The sequence below is a fragment of the Salmo salar genome, chromosome 17, assembly GCF_965601325.2.
Source record: "Salmo salar chromosome 17, fSalSal1, whole genome shotgun sequence".
NCBI lineage: Eukaryota > Metazoa > Chordata > Actinopteri > Salmoniformes > Salmonidae > Salmo > Salmo salar.
In genome coordinates, this window is record NC_138307.1 from 7,985,770 (window position 1) to 8,011,486 (window position 25,717).

General features: G+C 42.3%; 1 protein-coding gene across 2 annotated transcripts in view; it reads left to right on the forward strand.

Moving 5' to 3' along the window:
- The window catches only part of LOC106575199 (neuroligin-4, X-linked-like), a 73,161-nt gene extending 53,730 nt beyond the window's left edge, over positions 1–19,431 (forward strand). For both annotated transcript variants that reach the window (XM_014151534.3, XM_014151535.3), the window contains 3 exons: positions 9,975–10,160; positions 13,960–14,749; positions 17,867–19,431. In XM_014151534.3, the coding sequence (XP_014007009.1) occupies positions 9,975–10,160; positions 13,960–14,749; positions 17,867–18,761 (1,871 nt within the window). In that variant the 3' untranslated portion in view covers positions 18,762–19,431. The remainder of the gene's footprint in view (positions 1–9,974; positions 10,161–13,959; positions 14,750–17,866) is intronic.
- Positions 19,432–25,717: the final 6,286 nt, after the last annotated feature.

Here is a 25,717-nt window from a genome sequence, read left to right on the forward strand (position 1 = left end):
ACTTCAAGGAGAGCGGTTCAATTTTTGTGAAGAAGGCTTCAGGGTGCCCAAGAAAGTCCAGCAAGCGGGGGACCGTCTCCTAAAGTTGATTCAGCTGCAGGATCGGGGCACCACCAATACAGAGCTTGCTCAGGAATGGCAGCAGGCAGGTGTGAGTGCATCTGCGGGTGGACAAACAAAAGCCCACAAATTCTGACAAACTCCAAGCATTGATTATGCAAGAATGGGTTGCCATCAGTCAGGATGTGGCCCAGAAGTTAATTGACAGCATGCCAGGGCGGACTGCAGAGGTCTTGAAAAAGAAGGGTCAACACTGCAAATATTGACACTTTGCATCAACTTCATGTAATTGTCAATAAAAGCCTTTGACACTTATGAAATGCTTATAATTATACTTCAGTATTCCATAGTAACATCTGACAAAAATATCTAAAGACACTGAAGCAGCAAACTTTGTGGAAATTAATATTTGTGTCATTCACAGTACATTTGGCCACGACTGTACTCCCCACCCCAAAACACGCCCAGAGGCTTGATACCTTTAGCACCTCTGTTATACTACAGTACTGTTTTGTCATACTACAGAACTGTTTTGTCATACTACAGTACTGTTTTGTCATACTACAGTACTGTTTTGTCATACTACACTACTGTTTTGTCATACTACACTACTGTTTTGTAATACTACACTACTGTTTTGTAATACTACACTACTGTTTTGTCATACTACACTACTGTTTTGTCATACTACACTACTGTTTTGTCATACTACAGTACTGTTTTGTCATACTACAGTACTGTTTTGTCATACTACACTACTGTTTTGTCATACTACAGAACTGTTTTGTCATTCCACAGTACTGTTTTGTCATACTACAGTACTGTTTTGTCATACTACAGTACTGTTTTGTCATACTACAGTACTGTTTTGTCATACTACAGAACTGTTTTGTCATTCTACAGTACTGTTTTGTCATACTACAGTACTGTTTTGTCATACTACACTACTGTTTTGTCATACTACAGTGCTGATTTGTCATACTACACTACTACTGTTTTGTCATACTACACTACTGTTTTGTCATACTACACTACTGTTTTGTCATACAGTACATGCCATCTGTAGCTACAGCCTAAGACAACATGTACTGAACACGTGGAGAAGCTGTGTTCAGTCACAGTGTGTTCATGGAGCGCATCACCTGGCCAGAATGGTTGATAACCTTTATCATGTCACAAGGACAAGCACAATAAACTAAACGAAACAGATGCCAATGGAGATTTATATTGTAAACCCTTTCCATGTTTTCATGCATGTCATTAACTATTCATTATCTACCATCATCTATGTACACTAGATTAAAAATGACACTAAGTATTGAGATCTGTTTGGGATTGTTTTTACTGAGGGATTAATAACAGCTAGATAGAGATTATCATTTTATTAGACTTTGGGGCCATTACCCATGCAAAACTCATAGCACAGATATGCATGGTATGGTACCGTCCAAATCATCACAATCATCTCTGTGTCCTTGTGGAAGGTCCAAAATGTCCTTCTATCTATATGACTAACCGGCTAGCATCATACCCCCGATGTTATGGAAAAGAGACAGGGCTAGCATGTTAGAGGGCCAGGGCCAGGGCTTCCGTAACAGGGTAGAGTCAGTCGGACAAGTGGGTGGGTGAAGGAGGCCATTCCTTCCTCTTCAGTGATCGTGTTTGGATGTATAGAGGTTTGTCAGAGATACTACATACTTCATGCTCTCGGGTCTCCCGGCAGAATATCATCAGTCACGTGGGGTGCTGTGACTCGGATGATTCCAGAATGTTGTCACATGGAGTGCATTTCTGAGACTGATGATCTCACAAGACTTAATGATATGATGTGAGTCAGAGTTGGAGGAGAGCAACAGCCCTGCCTCAGGCTGAGGGGGTAATGGATGTGTCATAGATGCCATGCAGCCGCAGAATGACAAGCCATAAGTAGGACGTGGCATTGACTCAGGCAAATAGCAGCAGGGTGGTCAATACTTGTTTTACATGGCTGTTTTTAGAGTGGGCAACACTTGAAAAGTCATATAACTTGGAAACAGACAGACGTGTCAAATCGTCAGGGGTGGCATACTGTTATTTTTTTAAATAAATTCACAGTAGGCGTACAGAAAGAAGTACTTAACACTATTCTTGTGTCGTACCTCATACTACAGCATTTCCTGTAAAACAGTTGCTACTGTAATGCAGTTCAGCGCTGTGGGGCCTGGGGAATGTCTGTGCAGTTATGAACTCTGCAAGCGGTGCAAATGTCTCTGGTATGGTGTCCGATAGATTTTAATTACCTCCGCACGATTTAATGAACATACGCTGGTGGATCACAGGGGTTGTACCCTAACTCCGTGGATGGAACCAATTGCACTCTTCGCGGTTGGGAGAAACGTCTGTCTGTCTGTCTGTCTGTCTGTCTGTCTGTCTGTCTGTCTGTCTGTCTGTCTGTCTGTCTGTCTGTCTGTCTGTCTGTCTGTCTGTCTGTCTGTCTGTCTGTCTGTCTGTCTGTCTGTCTGTCTGTCTCCCCCTCTCTCTCTCTCTCTCTCTCTCTCTCTCTCTCTCTCTCTCTCTCTCTCTCTCTCTTCTCTCTCTCTCTCTCTCTCTCTCTCTCTCTCTCTCTCTCTCTCTCTCTCTCTCTCTCTCTCTCTCTCTCTCTCTCTCTCATGGAACTTAATTGATTGTTGGCGGGAGGAAAGGTGCTCAAATCTCATTGATATTCTGAGTTATTTCAAATGAGCTGTTCTAATGGTACATATGTAGGATCTTAATTTGAGCCAGTTTGCTACAGCAGGGATATAATCCTGCAGCAACAGGAAATGTGAATTCTTATGTTTATTATAATTAATGGAAGATTTTTGTAGGGGTTGACACATTTTTCATTAGGGCAAATCAAGTCTGACATTTTAAAGTGGAAATTAGAAACTTTAGAAGCCTTTTTAAACCTTGAATACACTACAAATTTGCATTTCCTGCCGTGCAGGGAAATTCTCAGCAACAAACAAGATCCTACATCGGTAACTTTCTAATAAGGTAGAAAGAGAAAGAGAAAGAGAAAGAGGAGAGAGGAGAGAGGAGAGAGAGAGAGAGATTGTACTGCAAGAGTTATTGTCACATTTGAATTGAATGAATGTTCATTAAGAAGTACAAATGAATTAATATTATTAATTCAGTCAAAAAGCTAATCAAAATGTTAATTTCCCATTTGAACGCCGTGAACCTAATGTTGCGGCATTCTTTGATGTTGCCAAATCCATATATTTTCACGAAGGTAACAGAAATGCTGCTGTTTTGACCACGTGGCTTCATACTGAGAGAGAAGCCAGCTCTCATCAAAAGATGTTTCTTCAAAAACCCATATCAGGTATGCATTGTTCAGCAACATCAAATTGCTTCCCGGAAATAACCACATCCACATGTCACAATAATAATGTAACTCTTAGGAAGAGAGTTTTCCAGGTTAATGAATCAATCATCAATCCCAACTTTCCATCAAAGCAGAACACCATGACAGGATGTTTTTTTGGTCATTTATTGTTAATAGTATGAATTGTTTACTTAGCTACTGATTTGACAACCCAGAGTGACCTGTACTTTTCCCCCTCATCACAAACCTCTAATAAGTCAGCTTTAAACCAAATGATTATGTATAGCCCCTGGCCTGCCTGCGCACACAGATCACACACACACGTGCGCGTGCACGTGCGCAGCAGCAACCACATTAGGGCACAGCCTGCTGAATGTGCAAACTATGACGGCCAGGGAGGAGAAGAGAAAAAAGAACTGGGAGGAAATGTGTCTTTTTCACTCATAATTATAATGCCATTTGGAGTGTAAGTAATCGCTCTGCTGTCATTTTAAATCCGCCACCACTAATATGGCCAAATTTACCAGCATCAGTGAATGCACTTTGACAGCTGCTATGTTTTGCTTCCCCGGGTCGCTGTCTGTCAATCACTGAGGATTATGGGTAACCAGCTCACCTGCCTCTGATGTACTCTAATTCTGTACCATGATTATAGACTCAAACTGAATGAGATAGATAGCAGGACAACGCCTGTTTCCTTTGTATGGATTCATCTATTATGTCCCCATTTTGCACAAGTCCACATTTTCACACACATTATTCCGTTGCTATATCAAACGAACAGATACAGGCTCTACTTCAACATACCCACTTAACAAGATAGGCTACATTTGTCTATAGTGGATGCAATGTCTTTCATTGTGATGGGGTTATTTGGTGGCTTGCAAACGTACATCTATAAAGGATTATAAACCATTTACATATTGAGGGTTGATATGACAGACTGGCCAGTGACAACAAAGTTGTGAGAGTTCCCAGCTCCCCGGGACTCGCCAGAGGAAATCATTTTTGACAGACATACAGACAGAGGTTGAGATTCAATGTCAGCATCCCTAATGGCACCCTATTCCCTATATAGTGCACTACTTTTCACCAGAGCCCTGTGAGATAAAAGGAATAGGGTGCCATTTGGGATGCTAGCCAATCACTGGCTTTCACTGAGCTAGCTGTAGCTGTGACCTGACCTTCTTGAGCAGCTAATTCCAAACATTACCCCTCACATCTCTCCCTTTGATAATTACCATTTCATCTGAGAGCCACGGGGCAGATTATTCCCTGGACAGAGAGCACAGTTAGACACTATTACAATGAATGTCTGGATAGATGGATAGACGCCGGTCAGAGCTTTTTCTTCCTTGCTCCTGTGTGTTCTGTTGATACAAAGAAAGTCAGGCTTGTCAATTCAATACCAACTATGGTTTGTTTTGTCTTGGTGAAAGACAAGGCTTGGGAAAATGAAAAGACTTGTCTCTCTCTATTAAGAGAGGCGTACAATAGGAAAGGCCGTTGCTATTAATTGGTCAGATCAAGTTGTAGATACAGGCTATGAGGCAAGCACCAGCTGGTGGCAAGAAGCTTGAAAAAAACACTGTAATGTTTGGTGTCAAATCGAAATATATTGCTCCAGAAATATAGCTACTTCATATTCTCTGTGCATTGACTTCCATGCGTTTACAGACGTGATACAGCAGTGTACTATACATTGAGTGTACAAAACATTAAGAACACCTTCCTAATATTGCGTTGCACCTCCTTTTGCCCTCAGAATAGCCTCAATTCGTCCGGGCATGGACTCTGCAAGGCGTTGTAACCATTCCATAGGGATGCTGGCCCATGTTGACTCCAATGCTTCCCACAGTTGTGTCAAGTTGCTGGATGTCCTTTGGGTGGTGGACCATTCTTGATACACACAGGAAACTGTTGAGCGTGAAAAACCCAGCAGCGTTACAGTTAAATATATTGTCTTGCCCATTCACCCTCTGAATGGCACATATGCTGTACACAATCCATGTGTCAATTGTTCCAAGGCTTACAAATCCTCCCGTTCATCTACACTGAATGAAGTGGATTTAACAAGTGACATCAATAAGGAATCATAGCTTTCACCTGGACTCACCTGGTCAGTCTAAGCCATGGAAAGAGCAGGGGTCCTTAATGTTTTGTCCACTCAGTGTATGTTGTGCTCTTAGCCTACCAATAGGCTAGCACATTATGTGGAAAATCTCTTGCAGACCCATGGTGTGTAATCGGTGGAGTCGTCCTGTCAATGTACAGCATGGTTCCACAGGATCAATACCATTTAAGTAAAGTGTCCACCACAGGAGGTTGGTGGCACCCTAGTTGGGGAGGACTGGCTCGTGGTAATGACTGGGGCGGAATCAGTGGAATGGCATCAAATACATCAAACACATGGTTTGATGCCATTCCATTCTCTCCGTTCCAGCTATTATTAAAAGCCGTTCTCCCCTCAGCAGCCTCCAAATGGCCTGGACATGGAAGGGATGTGTGTGTCTGACTACAGTATCTTGACATTTCAATGAGAGTACATGCATTTGTCATAGTCCTGTATCATACTGTAGGCCTTTTGCACACACAGTATCAAAGCCGCTACATGCTTGGTAACACGGACGGAGCCCTTTCCTTGCCGTTCCAAGTGGCATTAAATGACAGTGTGGCCAAGCAGACCTCTTATGTCACAGCTGCCATTCAAACCCGGCTGGCAGCTAGGCAAACCAAACTAGTGTGCTTGCATACTCTCTTAAAAGACCTTTGCTTGAAAAACAATTTTAAAAAGTGTCAATAGTACTCTTTGGCCATTTTGAGACACCGTAGCCGGTATACACTTTCTCAAAATAGTCTGAATTAATCGAAGATAACTCAAGAAATCTGTCATACATTGTTACGTTTTTGTCGAGATCTAAGTCACGCAACTTTACATCTAACTAAGATGTTCGGTTCCTGAACTTCGGCTGGCCTCGAGAAAAAACGTTGTGTGCCCGAACAGCCGAAAAATCCCTCACCGAAGTCCAAAACGAACAAAAACGTCACACAATGTCGTCATAATATATGCAAACTCTTCCGAACTGTTTCGGCTAGGAAGCATGTGGATGCCTTAAGCCTGAGACGTAAAAAATGCATTGGAAGGACATTGTCATTTCTGCGTCGACCCTGTGATATTGTTGTTACAATATTAACATTCAGCAAATAACATTTTACTCAGATGCATTCCCAGGCAGAGTAAGATCAATACTAAAATACTTTGTGAAATATATTGCGGAAGGAATATTTTATTTCTGAAGAGCATGTTTGATTAGCTACATTTTTATGGAGGTTTAAGATGTGTTGTCTGTGACAGTGAATTTAATCAGGCATTGTGTTGCACTTCTTTTGATACAGATGAAGATAGTTTCTTCCATGCAAACCCTTGATATTGATGTTAAATATACTAGCATAGTGTGTTTTTACAAGCTTTGCAATAGCAGTTATAGCAGTTATCAATATCTGTTCAAATAGTAGAAATATCTTCAAAGCTCATGTCCATAATACATCTTAATGCAATGTTCTCCTCGGTAATATCCGCAGCAGCTTCTTGACATGGAAGCTTTCACTAATCTTTTCACACACCCTGAGGAGTTACTGGTGGGCTATCCTCTCTGCTCCGCTCCCCTTCGCCCCAGCTCCTCTTCTCAGACAGACATGGTGAGTGGAGACTGAGGAGAGAAAGAGATAGAGGGGGAGAGAGGAGAAAGAGAGAGAGAGAGAGAGAGAGAGAGAGAGAGAGAGAGGAGCAAGCTAAGGCCTGGAAGTCAGGAGTGTGAGTCCTGCCAGGGGCCTTGTAATCCCTCAACACCCTCTGCTGCTATCACCTCCACCACCTGTCTGTCTGTCCTCCCCCTCCATCCCCCTATCCCCTCCACCCTCCTCCATCCCTCCATCTCCCTATCCCCTCCATCCTCCTCCATCCCTACATCCCCCTATCCCATCCACCCTCCTCCATCCCTCCATCTCCCTATCCCCTCCACCCTCCTCCATCTCCCTATCCCCTCCACCCTCCTCCATCCCTCCATCCCCCTATCCCCTCCACCCTCCTCCATCCCTCCATCTCCCTATCCCCTCCATCCTCCTCCATCCCTCCATCGCCCTATCCCCTCCACCCTCCTCCATCCCTCCATCTCCCTATCCCCTCCACCCTCCTCCATCCCTCCATCTCCCTATCCCCTCCACTCTCCTCCATCCCTCCATCTCCCTATCCCCTCCATCCCTCCATCTCCCTATGCCCTCCACCACTCCTCCCTCCATCCATCCCCCTATCCCCTCCACCCCTCCTCAATCCCTCCATCCCCCTATCCCCTCCGCCCCTCCTCCATCCCTTCTACCCCCTCCATCCCCCTATCCCCTCCACCCCTTCTCCATCCCTCCACCCGCCTATCCCCTCCACCCCTCCCCATCCCTTCTACCACCCTCCATCCCCCTATCCCCTCCACCCCTCCTCCATCCCTCCATCCCCCTATCCCCTCCACCCCTCCCCCATCCCTTCTACCCCCTCCATCCCGCTATCCCCTCCACCCCTCCTCCATCTCTCTATCCCTTCCACCCCTCCTCCATCCCTGTATGCCTTCTACCCCTCCTCCCTCCCTTCTACCCTTCCTCCATCCCTTCCACCCCTCCTCCCTCCCTCTATCTCCTAAACCCCTCCTCAAGCCCTCCATCCCTTCTACCCCTCCTCCATCCCTCTATCCCCTCAACCCCTCCTCCATCCTTCCATCCCTTCTACCCCTTCTCCATTCCTCTATCCCTCTATCCCCTCAACCCCTCCTCAATCCCTCCATCCCTTCTACCCTTCCTCCATCCCTTCTACCCCTCCTCCATTCCTCTATCCCTCTATCCCCTCAACACCTCCTCTATCCCTCTATCCCTCCATCCCTTCTACCCCTCCTAAATCCCTCCATCCCTTCTACCCCTCCTCAATCCCTCCATCCCTTCTACCCCTCCTCCATCCCTTCCACCCCTCCTCATCCCTCCATGCCTCTATCCCCTCTACCTCTCCTCCAACCCTTCCACCCCTCCTCATCCCTCCATGCCTCTATCCCCTCCACCTCACAGTCAGACCATGACTAACTCGATCTGCTCCCTATCACAGGGCCACAGGACATCTTTCCTTTTCTCCCTCCTCCTCCTTTTCCTCCTTCTCTCCATCCTTTCATCCGATTTGTCCTGTAGCCTGTAGACTGCTCTGTCTGGTCTCTCCCCCCTGTGATGGAAGCGGAGAGCTGAGCATGTGTCTCAAAGGACACCATATTCCCTACATAGTGCACTACTTTTGACCAGGGCTCTGGTCAAAAGTAGTGCACTATGTAGGGAATAGGGAACCATTTGCGACACTGCCCGGGGGCTGTCTGTGCCAGGGGCTCGGCTTAGAGATCCAAGGCCTGGCGCTTGCAAGGACCAGACACCCCGGTGGCCGTCCCTCGCAGGCTCTAAAGGCCCACCACCTAATGGGTTTAGACAAATCAGCTAATTTGTCAACAAGTTTCTGATTTTGACAAGCATATCAACAAGCTTGTCTGTCTGGCCTGACACTCGGCTGTATAGAGTCAAATCCAAGTCAAAGCCATGTGGTTGAATTCAGACTATGAAAAAGGAACTTGCCTTCTCTCTCTGTCTGTCTCTCTATCTGCATATTCGACTGTATAGTTGAAGCCAAACCAAGTAAATGTTGACTATGAAAAGGAGCTTCGCCTCTCTCTGTCTCTTCCGCTCTGTCTTCTCAGTATAATGGTGGTTCGGTTAGAAGCACTCCAGCCATCTCAGGTTGAATGACTGAGGGAGTACAACCCTACATTATCCTACATTATTCTCTTGATCTTAACAGCAAGTGATGATTCCCAGGTCATTAGGAACTACTGCGACTTACTGAAGAGTTTTGCTATTTGACTGGATAATAAGACTGGAAGCACGCAGGTGTTGCTGACTCGCTGAGGGCTTCAGTTCTTATCAATAGAACAGTAACAATTGGTTCCATGAGGAGGGTTCCGGTCCCTTTGTGTTGTGTTGTACAGGCTATTTCTACCTGGATGAGGTCATCCATTATTTCACTGATCGTTGGAACTTACGTCAATGCATTCACGTCACATTTACCTCCATCCGTTGGGGTGAGAAATATAGTGTAAGACGGGCTATCACTGTATGTTTTGAGTCACCTCCTAGGGGTGTAAGTACTGTTCTTTGGGTGTGTGTGTGTGTGTGTGTGTGTGTGTGTGTGACGGTAACTGTACTGTGTTTCCTTGTCCCATGGTCCCAAAGACAACAATATCAACAATGAAAAGTGTTAGCAGGTGCAATAATGTATTCATTTCAATTAAATGTGCTTGTATTTACACGTTATGCTTTATTTATTTATGTAATTTGCTTTATGATACATTTCTAAATCACCACCAGGTACAGAATATTGTCCAATATGAATTTTCCGCCTGTCTCCCCTCTGTTTCAATGACAAGCTGTTTTTAGAGGGAGATCAAGAAGGAGGTGATTAATGAGTTTGTTTTGTCTCTTGTTGTTCACACAGGCTTCCTAAGCACAGGGGACCAGGCAGCCAAGGGGAACTATGGACTGCTGGACCAGATCCAAGCCCTGAGGTGGATCAAAGAGAACATTCAGGCCTTCAAAGGAGATCCAAAGAGAGTGACAATCTTCGGCTCTGGTGCAGGGGCATCGTGTGTTAGCTTGCTCACACTCTCTCACTACTCAGAAGGTATGTATAGGGTATTTTTAGTCCCCACAAATGTTCCCTTACCTCCTTGGAAATCATTGAGATTAGGCTATATTTTTTAAGTACTTAAAGTCAGTGAATACAATTCCTTTTTAATGTTTAATGAATCATAAAATGAATCATTCTCGGCATCCACTGTGAGATTTATACACTGCAATGAATTATTATTCATTCAATTCATATAGTCTTATGAACTTCAGCTATCATTTTAGAATGTAGTAATGAAATAAATACCTGTGGGGAAATGTTTTATTATATGTATTGCTTTATTTGATAGATATCTTCAGAGGGATTTTGTTTAAAACAGCAATATCTCTCTCGCTGGGAGGGTATGGTGGTGTCCCAAATAGCACCCTATTCCCTACATAGTGCACTGCTTTTGACCAGAGTCCTATGGCGCCTGATCAAACATACCGCATTACGTAGGGAATACGGTTCAATTTGGGACGCATCCTATGATTTATTTCAACAGTCAGAATACACCATCATGACTTTTCAGAGAACATGTAGCGTCACATTTCATCGCCACATGGCAGGGATAACAACTAGAGTGTGTTCACAGGTTCACTCAAGTGTCAAATATTGCCTACCTCAGTCACTAGATATTTGTGTGACCAGCCAGAGAAAAGTGGTAGGTGGGTATCAAGAATGTTAGAATGGCTCACCGCCGTAACATTATAGTACATTTATATCTCGTAGTTTTTTTTATTACCATTCGAAAGTACTATCCTAGAAATGTGAGTGTCATTAAGTGTCATTGTTGTTCTCCTACAGCCCAGTGCACCTCTCATTGTAGAAAGGCAAAACAGAGTCTGCGTCCCAAATATTATCATATTCCTTATAGTGCACTTCATTTTTCTGGTCAAAAGTAGTGCAATATATAGGGAATAGGATGTCATTTGGGACGCACACAGAGATAGACGATTGAATAGCTAGCTGTACTCTTTCTCGCTCTCTTTCTCTGCAGCTGAATCTCACCAGGAGCTGTTTGAGTAAATGGCTGTGAAAACAGCATTACCTAATTAGTCTCCATAGGGCAAAATCCCAGATAGATCTTAACCGGCACATCTCGCAACTTCAGACTTTATTTCCGTCAATATCAATCAATATCAGTTATGGCAGGAAATGGACATGTCTTGCACTCGTCAATGGACTTTTAATTCCTCTCCATGTCCGCTGTTGCTACTGAGTGACAACAGCGAGAGTAGCCTCAGGGGAAAACATCTAGTTCTGAATTATGTCCAATAAAAAACATACCACGATGAATTTTTCTTTCATCGTCATTCTCTCAGAAGTCCAATTCAAACATTGAATGCCAAGAGTGTGCAAAGCTGTCATCAAGGCAAAGGGTGGCTACTTTGAAGAGTCTGAAATATAAAATATATTTTGATTTGTTTAACACTTTTTGGGTTCCTACATGATTCCATATGTGTTATTTCATAGTTGTGATGTCTACAATGTAGAAAAGGGGACACATGGGGACAAAGATCATACTTTTTGGAGAAATGTCCTCTGGTCTGATGAAACAAAAATATAACTGTTTGGCCATAATGACCATCATTATGTTTGGAGGAAAAAGGGTGAGGCTTGCAAGCCGAAGAACACCATCCCAACCTTGAAGCACGGGGGTGGCAGCATCATGTTGTGGGGGTGCTTTGCTGCAGGAGGGACTGGTGCACTTCACAAAATACATGGCATCATGAGGAAGGAAAATTATGTGGATATATTGAAGCAACATCTCAAGACATCAGTCAGGAAGTTAAAGCTTGGTCGCAAATGGGCCTTCCAAATGGACTTTGACCCCAAGCATACTTCCAAAGTTGTGGACAACAATGTCACGGTATTGGAGTGGCCATCACAAAGCCCTGACCTCAATCCTATAGAAAATGTGTGGGCAGAACTGAAAAAGTGTTTGCGAGCAAGAAGGCCTACAAACCTGACTCAGTTACACTAGCTCTGTCAGGAGGAATGGGCCAAATTTCACCCAATTTATTGTGGAAGGCTACCTGAAATGTTTGACCCAAGTTAAACCATTTAAAGGCAATGCTACCAAATACTAATTGAATGTATATAAACTTCTGGCCCACTGGGAATGTGATGAAAGGAATAAAAGCTGAAATAAATCACTCTCTCTACTATTATGCTGACATTTCACATTCTTAAAATAAAGTGGTGATCCTAACTGACCTAAAACAGGATTTTTTTACTCAGATTAAATGTCAGGAATTGTGAAAAACTGAGTTTAAATGTATTTGGCTAAGGTGTATGTAAACTTCCGACTTCAACTGTATATTTATATATATAGTATATGAGATTATAGGGACGGAAAAAGACACTCAAGTTGGGAAGAGATGTTACCAGACAGTCAGGGATCTTCTTGTCCCTTTTAGCCCAGTAGTTGTCTTTCCTTAAATGAATATTTTTTTCATTAGTACACTTTTGATCCTGTCCCAAAATGTTATGCATGTCAGCAATCAATTTTTCAAGATATAGAACTTTCAAAATCCTAATTTCCACATCGTCATGATGATGTGTTTTGCATTTTGTGATGCATTTTGCATCATCTTTATGATGTAGTAAGTGACACCGCGTTTTGAAAGTTCTATATCTTGAAGACTTGATCGCTGACATGCAAAACATTTTGGGACTGTATCATCAGTGGAATAATGAAACAAATATAAAAGATAGTTTTTGAGTGGATCATAACTTTAACATCTGCCACCCTGGTTCCATCACTCACACTAGGCCAAACATTTTACTAATACCCCCCGGAATATAATCCCTCTCATGAGATTTGGTTCTGGGTTACCGAGGTTAGCCCAGTATCCTATCATCTGGATTGGTGTTGTGATAGAATCGGATTTTCTAGGGCTGTTGTTAGTCAGGCAGCTATGTTCTTGCATCACTCCCTTTAGCCAGACCCAGGTGGCATGGAAGCCGTAGCCCCTCATCGCTGCTCCCTTTGTAGGACATGATATGTTTCTCTTTCACGGCTCCACAGGCACGCCTCAGCAAGCAGACTGAGGTAAACACAGGAGGCATATGCAACATATTTAAATTCACTTCTGGTGAGTCAGGCTTTAAACTGATATTCTTCATCCAGAGGAAAAGCTAAATAAACCTCTGTTGCTAACTAGGCCTTGCGGGAGACATCTTCTGTGGCTCGGAAACATACTTTTCAAGTCGTCCTTTTTGAGTCACCATCACAAGGATATAAAAATAACTTCGAAAATACTGGAAGAAATGTAGCATACAAGAAGTGTTCCTAGTGCGCTGTGGCCTATTCGCAGAGTGGCAGTGGCAGACAGATCGTAAACATAATTCAAGATGAATAAGTGGCCCGAAGCCTCATTGCAGAATAAACAAATGTGTCTTTTATTTTCAGTCTGATTCATTTATTATGACCAGCGTTGACGAGATGTGGTGTCCCTGTCCATGTCCTTAATCATCCTTTTGCTGCATATTGTGTCAGTATAGGAGAATATGCAGTATAGATGTATCTCTGTCTGATGGATCTGTGTGGATGTTACAGGCATAATCTTGCAAAACATTTTTTACTGACTATAGCACTCACTGAAGATGTTACATCAGAATTACTTAAATAATACCAGAAAATACCAGTTATTTCTATACTGAGTTAATACCAATGTGGTTGTTCCAGGTGTGTGTATTCTTTTAGTAGTTTTATTGCAAAAAATGTTTTACATTTGTGAAAAACACCAAACACCATGTGTGAGATTAGATTTAGACTTGTGTCTGACATCAGTTTTCACCCTTTCAGATCTTTTCCAGAAAGCCATCATCCAGAGTGGAACAGCTCTGTCCAGCTGGGCGGTTAACTACCAGCCTGCCAAGTACACACGGATGCTGGCTGAGAAGGTGGGCTGCAACATGCTGGACACCATTGACCTGGTGGAGTGCCTCCAGAGCAAGAACTACAAGGAGCTGATCGAACAGAACATCTTACCCGCAAAGTACCACATCGCCTTCGGCCCCGTTATCGACGGCGACGTCATCCCGGATGACCCCCAGATCCTCATGGAGCAGGGCGAGTTCCTCAACTACGACATCATGCTGGGGGTCAACCAAGGCGAAGGGTTCAAGTTTGTGGAGGGCAGCGTGGACAGTGAGGATGGCGTCTCGGCCAACGACTTCGACTTTGCCGTGTCGGACTTTGTGGATCACCTCTACGGCTACCCAGAGGGCAAGGACACGCTAAGGGAGACCATTAAGTTCATGTACACTGACTGGGCCGACAAGGAGAACCCTGAGACAAGGAGGAAGACGTTAGTTGCGCTCTTCACCGACCACCAGTGGGTGGCGCCGGCCGTAGCCACAGCGGACCTCCATGCCCAGTATGGTTCTCCAACGTATTTCTACGCCTTCTACCACCACTGCCAGAGCGACATGAAGCCTAGCTGGGCTGACTCGGCACATGGGGACGAGGTTCCCTATGTGTTCGGGATCCCCATGATTGGACCCACGGACCTGTTCAATTGCAACTTTTCCAAGAACGACGTCATGCTCAGCGCGGTTGTTATGACCTACTGGACTAACTTCGCCAAGACAGGGTAGGTTGTCCAATTCTATTTTTACTACTGTCTGTCAGATTGTTTATTTGAAGTGGATAAATATCCGTCATGGATGAGAAGACACGTAGCAAGTTATGGGAGCATAGCTTCACCTAAACTGAGCAAATCAGTGTTTCTAGTCTTATAGAGGCTTTGGTTTTCATTAAGGCATTGCAGTTTGCAAATATCACTTGATATTTGGATCACGTCTTTGTTTCCTGAACCCTGGGATTAGCCAGGTAGCAGGATGTTTGCGACCCAGTCACACTGAAAATAAATTTTTAGGTGAATAAATACATTCTTGAAAAGCTTCATAGGCTGTAGAATTCCCTCCCCCAGCTCTCCGGCTTGGCTAGTGTCCAACTGATGCCAGTTCAGCAGGGGATAGATTGGCAACGTTATTGGCATGGGGAGGCTCTTTTACTCTGAGTGCTTTTTGCTTTCCCATAGTGCTGCTTCAAACAAAGTAGGAACCAAAAGCAAATTCATCGCTTCGAGGGTGCCCGTTTTTCACAAGAGTCTCTCCAACTGCAGGCAAACACTCCCGTTGCGATCCTCAATTTCCTCGCTAGATTGAGGGTTTTTCAGAAAAAAAGGCTCCCAACAATAGACAGGGGATTCGGAGGGATGAGAGGCATATCATTAACTACGCATCTCAGTCCTTTGAAATGGAGTGAAATACAAAATAGAAAAGTACAATACACAGGTAAGCCTTCTTCTTATTCGTAGTGGATAGAGGCCTGAACAATGAGTGAGGCGTGTGTGTATCCATGCGTGCATGGTTGCGTGCGTGCATGTTGTTTCTTAGTATACACTATACAGGCTATACAGGCTATAGCCAAAACTAAAAATGAAGACAGCTGGGAACACATGGCAGACTGGAAAAGCAGAATAATTTTTTTCCTCTGCAAAGAGAGGCTTTGTGTCAAGCAGAGGGAGATAGGATTGAATACATTTGTGAGTATCTGAGTAGATACATGAAAGTATTATGTGCAAGCCACCTCCCTCTGGTGAAAAAGCTGAATCTGGGTAGACCGACATGCGGTTTATTTATATCTGTGACTTTGCTATTTCCATAAACCTGCGACGACAAGTCTCTTAGGAGGTGTGGACTAGCCTTCCATCTGAATGTACTTGTTATCACTCAAAACAGATTGACTGCATGGTGGAAGCATATGTTTTATGGACCTTCTGAGATACATGTGAATAGCTTGCTAAGTATTTATCAGCCTGATGGGCACAGGATGGCTGGAGTGTTGTCTTTATTCCAAGTCTTTTGTGTTGGAGAAAATGGCATATTGTCACAGCAGGCGCTTCCATATGATTTTATCAGGGCTACGGGCCTTAAAGTGATATTGTACTGGGATCCACATGCTAGCTGGAACATATGCACATACACTATGTATGTAACTATTACTAGACAGTCACTGAATCCATTTCAGGGAGATTATCTTAATTTACCCAGAAGTGACATTTTGACAGTGTAAAACATGTCAAATGAGAAGATGTTACTAACAAAGAATGTAGTGTTCAAAAAATAGTCAGCAAGGCACTAGGGTTTGACACAAAGTAATGTGAGCAATATAGCCATTTTGGTTACATCTTTGCAGTTGTATAATAGTGAATGTGGCCCATGACGTTCAAAGAGTGATACAACCAAATATACAAGTTCTCTCAAATAGAATGACTTAGCAAAATGACACAAGATTAGCTTTGTACTGAACAATAGCATATTGCATCAGATCTAATTGAATCCCACTCTCCAGGGATGCACAGACATATTTTCAATTTTTTTCTCTCTCTGTCCATGCTTCCATTTACCAGTTGGTGACATACTTAGATCCTGCTGTGATCGGTAAGGACAGGATTAAACAGTGCTCCATCAACCGGAGATACTGTCATGCTGGATTAGCCAGTTAAATGTATCCTGATCCCCTGAGACCACTGTTATCTAGTAGGCCGGCTGATGGATGGATGGAACTGTGATAAAAGCAGCCTTCTCCCAGTCTCACAGGCTCTCTGTACTCTAAGAGCTCGTTTTGGAAGCAGAGCAGACCTCTGGGTACATAGCTATTTTGACGTCCATCAAATATATTTTAGCGTTGGCTCTAGTCTGCCTGGAGTGCCAGGTGGGCGGGTTTTGCTGTTTTCCGCCCGTTCAATCGGTTTCATTGGGTCAAGCAAACTAAATCAAACCCAGCTAAAGTATTTTCAGTTATTTTAAATAGTATTTGAACCCATGTCTGCATCCGAGGTCATCTTGAATGGTCTGATGGGTACTGAGTGTCCCCTGGTGCCTGAGTGCAGTGTATGACTCAAGATGAGGCCTTCATTTCTGTTCAGCATTCAGCTGGACATTCCCACTTCCCATTCCATTCCTCTTACCCTTCCACTCACTCAACAGTGTCAGGCTCCAAGGTTGTCGTCTTGACTGTACTCCTTGTACTCTCCCTTTGAAAGTTAATGAAATCACAGTCACAATGTCACAGGAGATTTGCTCGATTCGAACTCTGAGGCAGTGCACTATAATGTCTAGTTTAAAATGTCAATGGGAGAATAAAATGGCTACACTACAGTAAAATATTAACATGATCTAGGACATTGGGACATTTCATACTATTGCAGATTTTTTCTATGAATAACAGAGGTGTTTGTTATGAATGTTAAAAATGGGGGCACAGGATATGCTTTGTATTAATCAATTATTTGAGTCTTGTAAGTGTACAGTAGGATGACACTAAAGTGAATCTAATGGGTCGTTTTAGTGGCCATTTGTGACTTTATCTGAAGATTCCCTTCAGTGGGCTTAAAGTAAATAAAAAAATATATATTACAGAGGTAATAATGACCGCATTGACTCACTTGGGAGGAATATATCATAACATTTATTTCTAGTATATTTTAATATTTTGGGTCTATAATTTTCAATTTCACGAGCATTGACTCACAAGCCTGGAGATAAAATAGTGCTTTGGTGGCCATTATTCAGAATGCTTCCCTTTTTTCTCTCTTCTCTTCTCTCTTTTTTAAACATTTTGTAGAATACTGTCCTGAAAAGGACAATTGTATAATGATTTCATAATTACAAATGTTTTTTTTAAATCTTCTCTATTTCAGAGATCCAAACCAGCCCGTTCCTCAGGACACCAAGTTCATCCATACAAAACCCAACCGCTTTGAAGAGGTTGCCTGGTCGAAGTACAACCCCAAGGACCAGCTCTACCTGCACATCGGCCTGAAACCCAGGGTCAGGGACCACTACCGCGCCACCAAAGTAGCCTTCTGGCTGGAACTAGTTCCACACCTCCACAACATAAACGAGTTGTTCCAGTATGTATCCACAACGACCAAGATACCGCCGCAGGACACCACTCCATTTCCTTACACCAAGCGTTTCCCGGGGAATCGGCCTTCTACCACCCGCCACCCTGGGGTTCCCTCTGCTAACACCAAGCAGACCACCGACCAGCGGAAAGGTGAGGACCTCACCGACGAATCAGCCGTGGTTATCGAGACTAAACGGGACTATTCCACGGAGCTGAGCGTCACCATCGCCGTGGGAGCCTCACTGCTCTTCCTCAACATCCTGGCGTTCGCGGCGCTCTACTACAAGAAGGACAAGCGGCGACATGAGTCAAACCGGCGCGGGCCAAGCCCACAGCGTATCTCCGCCGGGCCAGCCAACGCAGCGGCCAATGCCAATGACATCGCCCACCTGCAGAGCGAGGAGCTGATGTCCCTGCAGATGAAGCAGCAGCAGCAGATGGACCACGAGCACCACCACGAGTGTGAGTCGCTCCAGGCCCACGACACACTGCGCCTCACCTGCCCGCCCGACTACACCCTCACGCTGCGTAGGTCGCCAGATGACATCCCGCTCATGACGCCCAGCACCATAACCATGATCCCCAACTCGCTGGCCGCCATGCAGCCACTTCACAACTTCAACACTTTTGGCGGCAGTCAGAACAGTACCAACCTGCCCCATGGACACTCCACCACCAGGGTATAGCTCAATGTGGAGAAGTCAGACGTCCATGTGGCCTGGCCTATGTTGGACAAACACTAAGAAGAGAGAGAAGAGTGACTGACTGTGTTTCACACACAACTCATCTCAGTGGATGAGATGTTATTTTGCTACCATGCCTTCTTGAACAGTATATCAAAGTCAAATATGAACTTCTAATGACATGTTTGAAAAGTGAATGTTACTATAGTAATACTGTTTTCGGAGTGAAGCTTCTCAAATGAATCGAAGAGAGTTTTACCAAAAGAGCAACACCTGAAGACAAGTGGAATAATCGGCTGTAGAATGCTTGAATAAACAATACAAAACATGAAGGGTTACAGTGATGACAAGGATTCCTCAAAAAGCTTTTTGTGCCATTAAGTACATCAGAGGACAATAACACACAATTGTACAGTGAAATACCACTCTACTGCATTGGTAAAGTATGACAGACTAGTCATGGGCACTGAATTTAAAACTCCCCCCAGCCTGAAATGTATTTATGAAAACTTTGTAAAAAAACTAAAAACAGTATATAGTTGTGAGTGAAAATAAACAAAAAAGAGAAATTTAAAGAACTTCTATTGTTGTTTAAGTTTAACTATGGCTTTTCCAAGCGTGTTCTTTCTGTTGAGGTGCGTGTAAATAAACAGTATCAGTCATTATTAATTTTTTTGTATTAAAATCTTTGTTTCATTGTTTTCACAGCAGCAGATAAAAAAAACACTATCCATTTTGGGAGAATACTGTGCATCGCCTAGACAACCATTATATTGTCCTGTGTATCCTTTGTATCCATTTCTGACACAGCGCATGTCTGAGAACTGCTTTATAATCTACATTTTCCGACAGCATTCTGATTCTGTCTCAAAATGAGGTTTGATAGCTTGAGTCCATTTTTTTGTCACCTGATTCATCTTGTTCTGCTTTTAATCGTTTTGTTTGTAGGCTTTTTATGTCTAGCTGCAATCTCACCACTGCCTGAGCTTCAAATGTGACCAGAAATGTATTATTTAGAAAAAAGGCAGTGGTTTTTGGTATCTATATTAGTTGGATATGTTTGTAAAGTAGTATATGTTAGATATTTCAAATTGTCATATGCTAGCAATATGTAAAGTATTGTGCCAGGCTTTTGATATGTTGGGTTACTACAACACAAGTGAATGAGTGTAAATAATAATAATGATAAATGATATTGATATTATTAATAATAACAATTATAAGTACAATATAAAGTCAACATTAACCCAAATTATTTCCGTTCTGCATCCTATTACAGAAAAAAAGTAAAGCAAGTACATATAAAAAGGTTTATAATAATGCTACGTTTGTAAATTCAATGAAAGATATATCCTTACCATTGGTCCATCAACTGTCAAGATACCAAGGCTTTTGATGTAGGATTTGAAATGATTTAGTTTGTCTGATATTGTTTGCAGTTTTGCCTTAAGTGATAGATGATATTTCTGGCTGGACACCTGTATAAAGATTTTCTGCAGCATTTTTAATAAAATATCACAGTATTTTCTAAAGAAAAGCTTCATGGACATTTTTTTTAAATGTGAGTGTGCCGGTCTGTGTAAGAAATGTTGGATGATACGCAGGATTTGGAACACGTGCTATTGAATAAGACGCCTTCTTCATTTGCTGTCTAACACAATGAAGACATGCGTTTCCATATAAATGGATATACTTGTGTCTTGTTGCAATTCCGTCCTCTACTCCTATTCACTTTGTGCAGATGCACTCTTCATGATCCTCGTGAAGTTATCAATTTAGAGTTTATCAACGCTGGCAATTTAACAACCAAAACTTTTAAAATGTTATATTGGAATTTGTAAATAGTTTAGCCGAGCCAAATCCATTGACTTGCAGACTTGATAAATTGCCACTTTGCTCAGTAAGGGGAAAGAAAATATTGACACACATATGAGCTGAATAGCCAAGTGTGTAGCTGCATTGGGTTTGCAGGGTCTCTAGTGGTATTTGCATACAAGGGTTTGCATCCTGTATGGCGTAACATTGCCTTGCAATACTGTCCCTCCTTCCTTCCCACGGGTCAATGTATTGATCTCTCGTCAAACTAACTTGACAGAAGGAAAATCTACATTTGTAATATTTTTTTTTGCAGTTCCTGGGGTGAAGTAGATGTCTCTATACAATCTCTTTGACATTTGTTGACCTACAGTGTATGATGCAAGAGGTTGGGGGCAAAGAAAATTGCTGTCATTATGAGGCATAAAAAAAACTTTGGCAAAGTGCCAAGATCATTTAATATGTTGTCTTCATTAGCTACATGATCTGTCTAGTCTGGTTATGTCTCAAATTACATGTTAAAATATGTATCTTAAGACAACCAGTGAAAACACAGGACCATGCATGGAGTGTGTCTGTAAAGTAGACCAGGGCTCCGTCCCAAATTGGACCCTATTCCCTTTACAGTGCACTACTTTTGACAAGAGCCCTATGGTCCTATAAAGTGAGTAGGGTGTCATTTTGGAAGTGCAAACAGCACTTCTTCTTAATTGGCATGTTGTTTATGCTAGGGGTAATGGGGTGGGGTTCACTGAGCATGAATACTCCAGACTCGACTGGAAGTTAATTAAGCCGGCTACAGCGTTCCGTCACTCAGCTCAGAGTCAGGCAGCTCAGCCTGGGACATGCTCAGCTCGGTCCCACCACCGTCTGTCATTCAAGTCCCTCGGCTCTCCAAGCAGCCATTACCGAGTGATATCGATCGCCATGGTGAAAAGGTAGCAAACCAAATAAAGAGTGGGCAGGAATGAGGGAGGAGTCTGACTCACTACCATTGGGGAAGGGCCCATAAAGGCATAAAGTCCACTGTAACCAGCTTATAGCTCGCTAGTACACGGCCATTGCTGCTACTACACCCTCCCTTCACATTATTGCTGTGTGTGGTGTTTTTCTTTCAACGATGAATTAAGATGCAGGTAAATACCTCTTGCATCGAAGTCAGTTGATTGCATTCCCTCCCTAGGTGGCAGGACCCTAATAGATGAATATGAAATCTTCTAAGCCAATATATATGCTGAACAGTTAAGTGGAGAGGAACTCTCATCTGTGTGTGGTGAAGACCTGACTGGCTGCCAAGGTAATAATAATGGCCTAGAGAAAATTCCCCTTTTACTTTTTTCATGATTTTTACTTTGAGAAAAATATTGTCCTCTTTTCTCCTTCTCAGTGCTTGTCAATAGTTTTCAAATCAGTTGTGCAGAGAGAAAGAGAAAGAGATATGGAGCTATTTCAGTGGCAACAAAAATTGTATTTGAATTCCATAATGTCGATCTCATATTAGGATATTACATTTGAATTCCACAATTTAGTATTTGTATTAGGATATTGAATTAGAATTCCATAATTTTAAATTTGTATTAGGGTATTACATTTGAATGTAAGACTTTTTAATTTGTAATGCACAAATGTAATAATTGAATTCATAAATTAAGCTTGAATGAATATTGCAATTCGTTTTAAAATGAAATAAAAACGTGTGTCCCGTTTCAAGAAGCTAGGCGTATGTCGCACGTATTTAATTTTTTTAGGCAGAAATGCCTTCTGGAACATGTGGACTTTCATGTGCCTTAATAACAAACTTGTATGCCATCTGTAAATATGAATAAAATTGTTAAATTACGAGCCTAGTTGGTTTAGCCATGAAAAAAGACAAGACTCTTCCAGCTAGCCATGATTGGCTGAGATAATGTCAAGAGATGAGTTCAGATTGGTCTGCCATGTAGCACGCTTCTGTCTATAATGTGAGCTTCTCTGTATGTGTAGATAATCTTTGCTACCGTATCATTTTTGAAAGATATAACGTTTGCCATGGGGAACCTCAAAAGTGTTGCTATTGCTCTCAACAACATTTCTGCCCAGAATTTAGCAGGCGCTATTGACAAAGATCAGTGGGAAAAAGTTGAGATGGACTACTTTCTGTACACGGTCAGTTTGAACCGGGGTGCCTTGACACAACAACTGGCCAAGCAAGCTGTAGCTAGCTACAAACCAAACGTAAAAGACACGCTGCCTTGAAGTGTTCACCCATGTATACGGGTAAGTCTAACAACATTTTCAGATATTATATGTTTCTAATTTTGTCAAAAAGTAATTTTCATTGAAAGTTAAAGAGTACTGTTAGCTAGCTAGCAAATGTTTGCTTGCTGGCTCGCTAGCTAATGTTACGTGTATGATCTGTGTAGTAATATTATTTGTATCTCATTTGCATTCCTAGTTATAGACTAATGTTAGGCAGTTAGCTAACATTGAACCTGGTTGGTTAGCTTCAGCTACCTGCGGATTCATACTCCAGCATTTCATGCATGGTGGCTAGCTATGACAATCCGTTTGTACTGTAGCTATGGGTTGGGATTATGGTTCATTGTTTAGCTAGCTAGTTAGCTACAAGTATAAACAAAATAGTCTACTTTGCCAAATGATTACATGACTCATCAAGATAGCCAGGTGTGTCTGGGGGTGATTACGGCCATCTATTTGTATCTGGACAATTTCAAAGTCAGATTGGAATATAGGCCAAGGACTAGATAAAGTGTATTTTTACCTGCAGTTTTCCTTATTGTAGGCTACTACTTTCACCACGTTGTTTGCTTACTACATTACCTTACTCACTCTGTTTAGCACTTGGCCTCACATGTAAATCCTTAAAGAGATGTGTGGAGCTAAGGCTTAAGAGGGTGTAAATGATTTGGAATAGGTGTAGATAAAAAAAGAGCTCTCCAGTAGGTGTACCAAAACATTCAAGGGGTATTTTCTCAAAAGTGGGGCTAATATCCAATGTAAAAAACACAACTTCAAATTTTGCTACATAAGACCGAATCGATGCGGTCGGTCACATTTAATTGAGTATTCAAAATCATTATTTATATAGTCTGTTTCAAAATGGTATATATTGCATTCATTACCTGTGTATCAAGTTTACAAACAATCATTTAAAGTTCATCAGTCAACTTACCTGGTAATATAAAGAAAACAAAAATCCATATATTCAACTTCTCAGATGCATTCAGTTTCAGATCACAAATGTAGCTCTCTAAATTCAGATTCAAAGCCAGAGACAAAATCCGGGTACTTTTCCAACCAGGAAAGGTAGAGAACAGATAGCATTAAATGCTCTCTGTTGTAAACAGAAGCTCCTGGCAGCTTTTGAAGCCAATGTGGCATGTAGAATTGATTTTCTTCCTATGAATTTGGTTTTAGTGTTTGAACCGTTTTGGGTATAAGCTAATATGGCCCAATTTATGAAAGCTAAGCTTCTCTGGAACATGGACGTGCCTTCTGTTTCCCTCTATGATGATCACAGGCCATGCAAGACATGTTAGAAGGAAATGTCCCCCCCAAAATTTAATTTGGCCTCAATAAGAATTTAATTGAATAGCTCTGTCATAGCCATTCTAAGGATAGCCTTTCCACTCCCTATTTTATCTTGCTCTTGTGACTGACTGGGTTTGAACCAGGTCTCCTGCATGTCACAAGACTGTGTTCGCACACTTAGCTAAAGCCCATGGGGAGGAGCTCAGGAACGTAACACATGTCTTCAAGTGTCCAGCAAAGTTACTAATGAAAGATTGTGGTTCATCGAACCATCTCGGCCACATTTCACCACTTTTTCACGTCATACTCCGAGATCACGGCACCATATATAACTGACTGGGTTCGAAATCAGGCCAACAACATGACTTTCTGTGGCAAACAGAAGCAGAAGGATCTGCGCAGCCCATTTAATGGGCAACTATACCTGAGACCTGAGGACAAGTGTTAGTTTGACTGATGGGGTTCTAACCCAGGTCTCCTGTTCGCCAGACAATGCAACTTTTCAGGTCTCAGAAAAGTAACTCATCGCGCGAGTGTGGTCACCGAACCACCTGTTTCACATTTCACTCCCCTTTGACCTCCTTGAAGAGACCCATCCAAGTCACAGGACCAATGCCTCGGCTTTAGATCAGCAGGCTAACACAGTCTTAACCCAGTCAATCACATTGTTGTGGATATTCTTACACAGGAACACTGAAAGTCAATTTTAAATGAATCATTGTTTATTTGTCTGCATGCTGGAGACTCAACTCAATGCACTCTGTCGGGGCAGTCCCAACAGTTGTCTTATATATCTACCATTCCAGTGTTTAATTGCTATATTGTAATTACTTCGCCACCATGGCCTATTAATTGCCTTACCTCCCTTATCCTACTTCATTTGCACACACTGTATATAGACTTTTTCTACTGTATTATTGACTGTATGTTTGTTTATTCCATGTGTAACTCTGTGTTGTTGTATGTGTCGAACTGCTTTGCTTTATCATGGCCAGGTCGCAGTTGTAAATGAGAACTTGTTCTCAACTAGCCTACCTGGTTAAATAAAGGTGAAATAAAAATAAATAAATAAATAAAATATGGCTATACACAGACAAGTTATATTTGCATGATTTAGCATAATTAATGATTCATTACCGTTTTGTTTCATTCATGTGACCAACCAATACTGTTTCATAACATGTGACAGACCAACACCTCACGAGGCTTCTTCTCTCTACGCTGAGACCTTGAAACTGATATATCTTTCTTTTGTTCTCAAAACACGGTCATTCGTTCTCAAAACACGGTCTGGGCGTACTGCAAAATTGCAGCTACTGATAGGTGTGATTTGTACAGTCAGCCACTTGCATGAACACAGAAATTGGTTAATAGAATAGCACATGAAAAGAACACAGAAATTAGTTATAAGAATATTATTAGTTATAAGAATAGAACAAACATGAACATTTCCCTTACATTCCCTCTGCTTATCACTCGGTTTGATAATAGTCATTCAATTTAGATTTTAGCTTCTATATCAAAATATTCTACACTCCATTAAAGTAAAGGAAATCAACACAGAAAAAAAACAGACATAATTTATAACACTTCATTCTGGGTTGTACAATCCA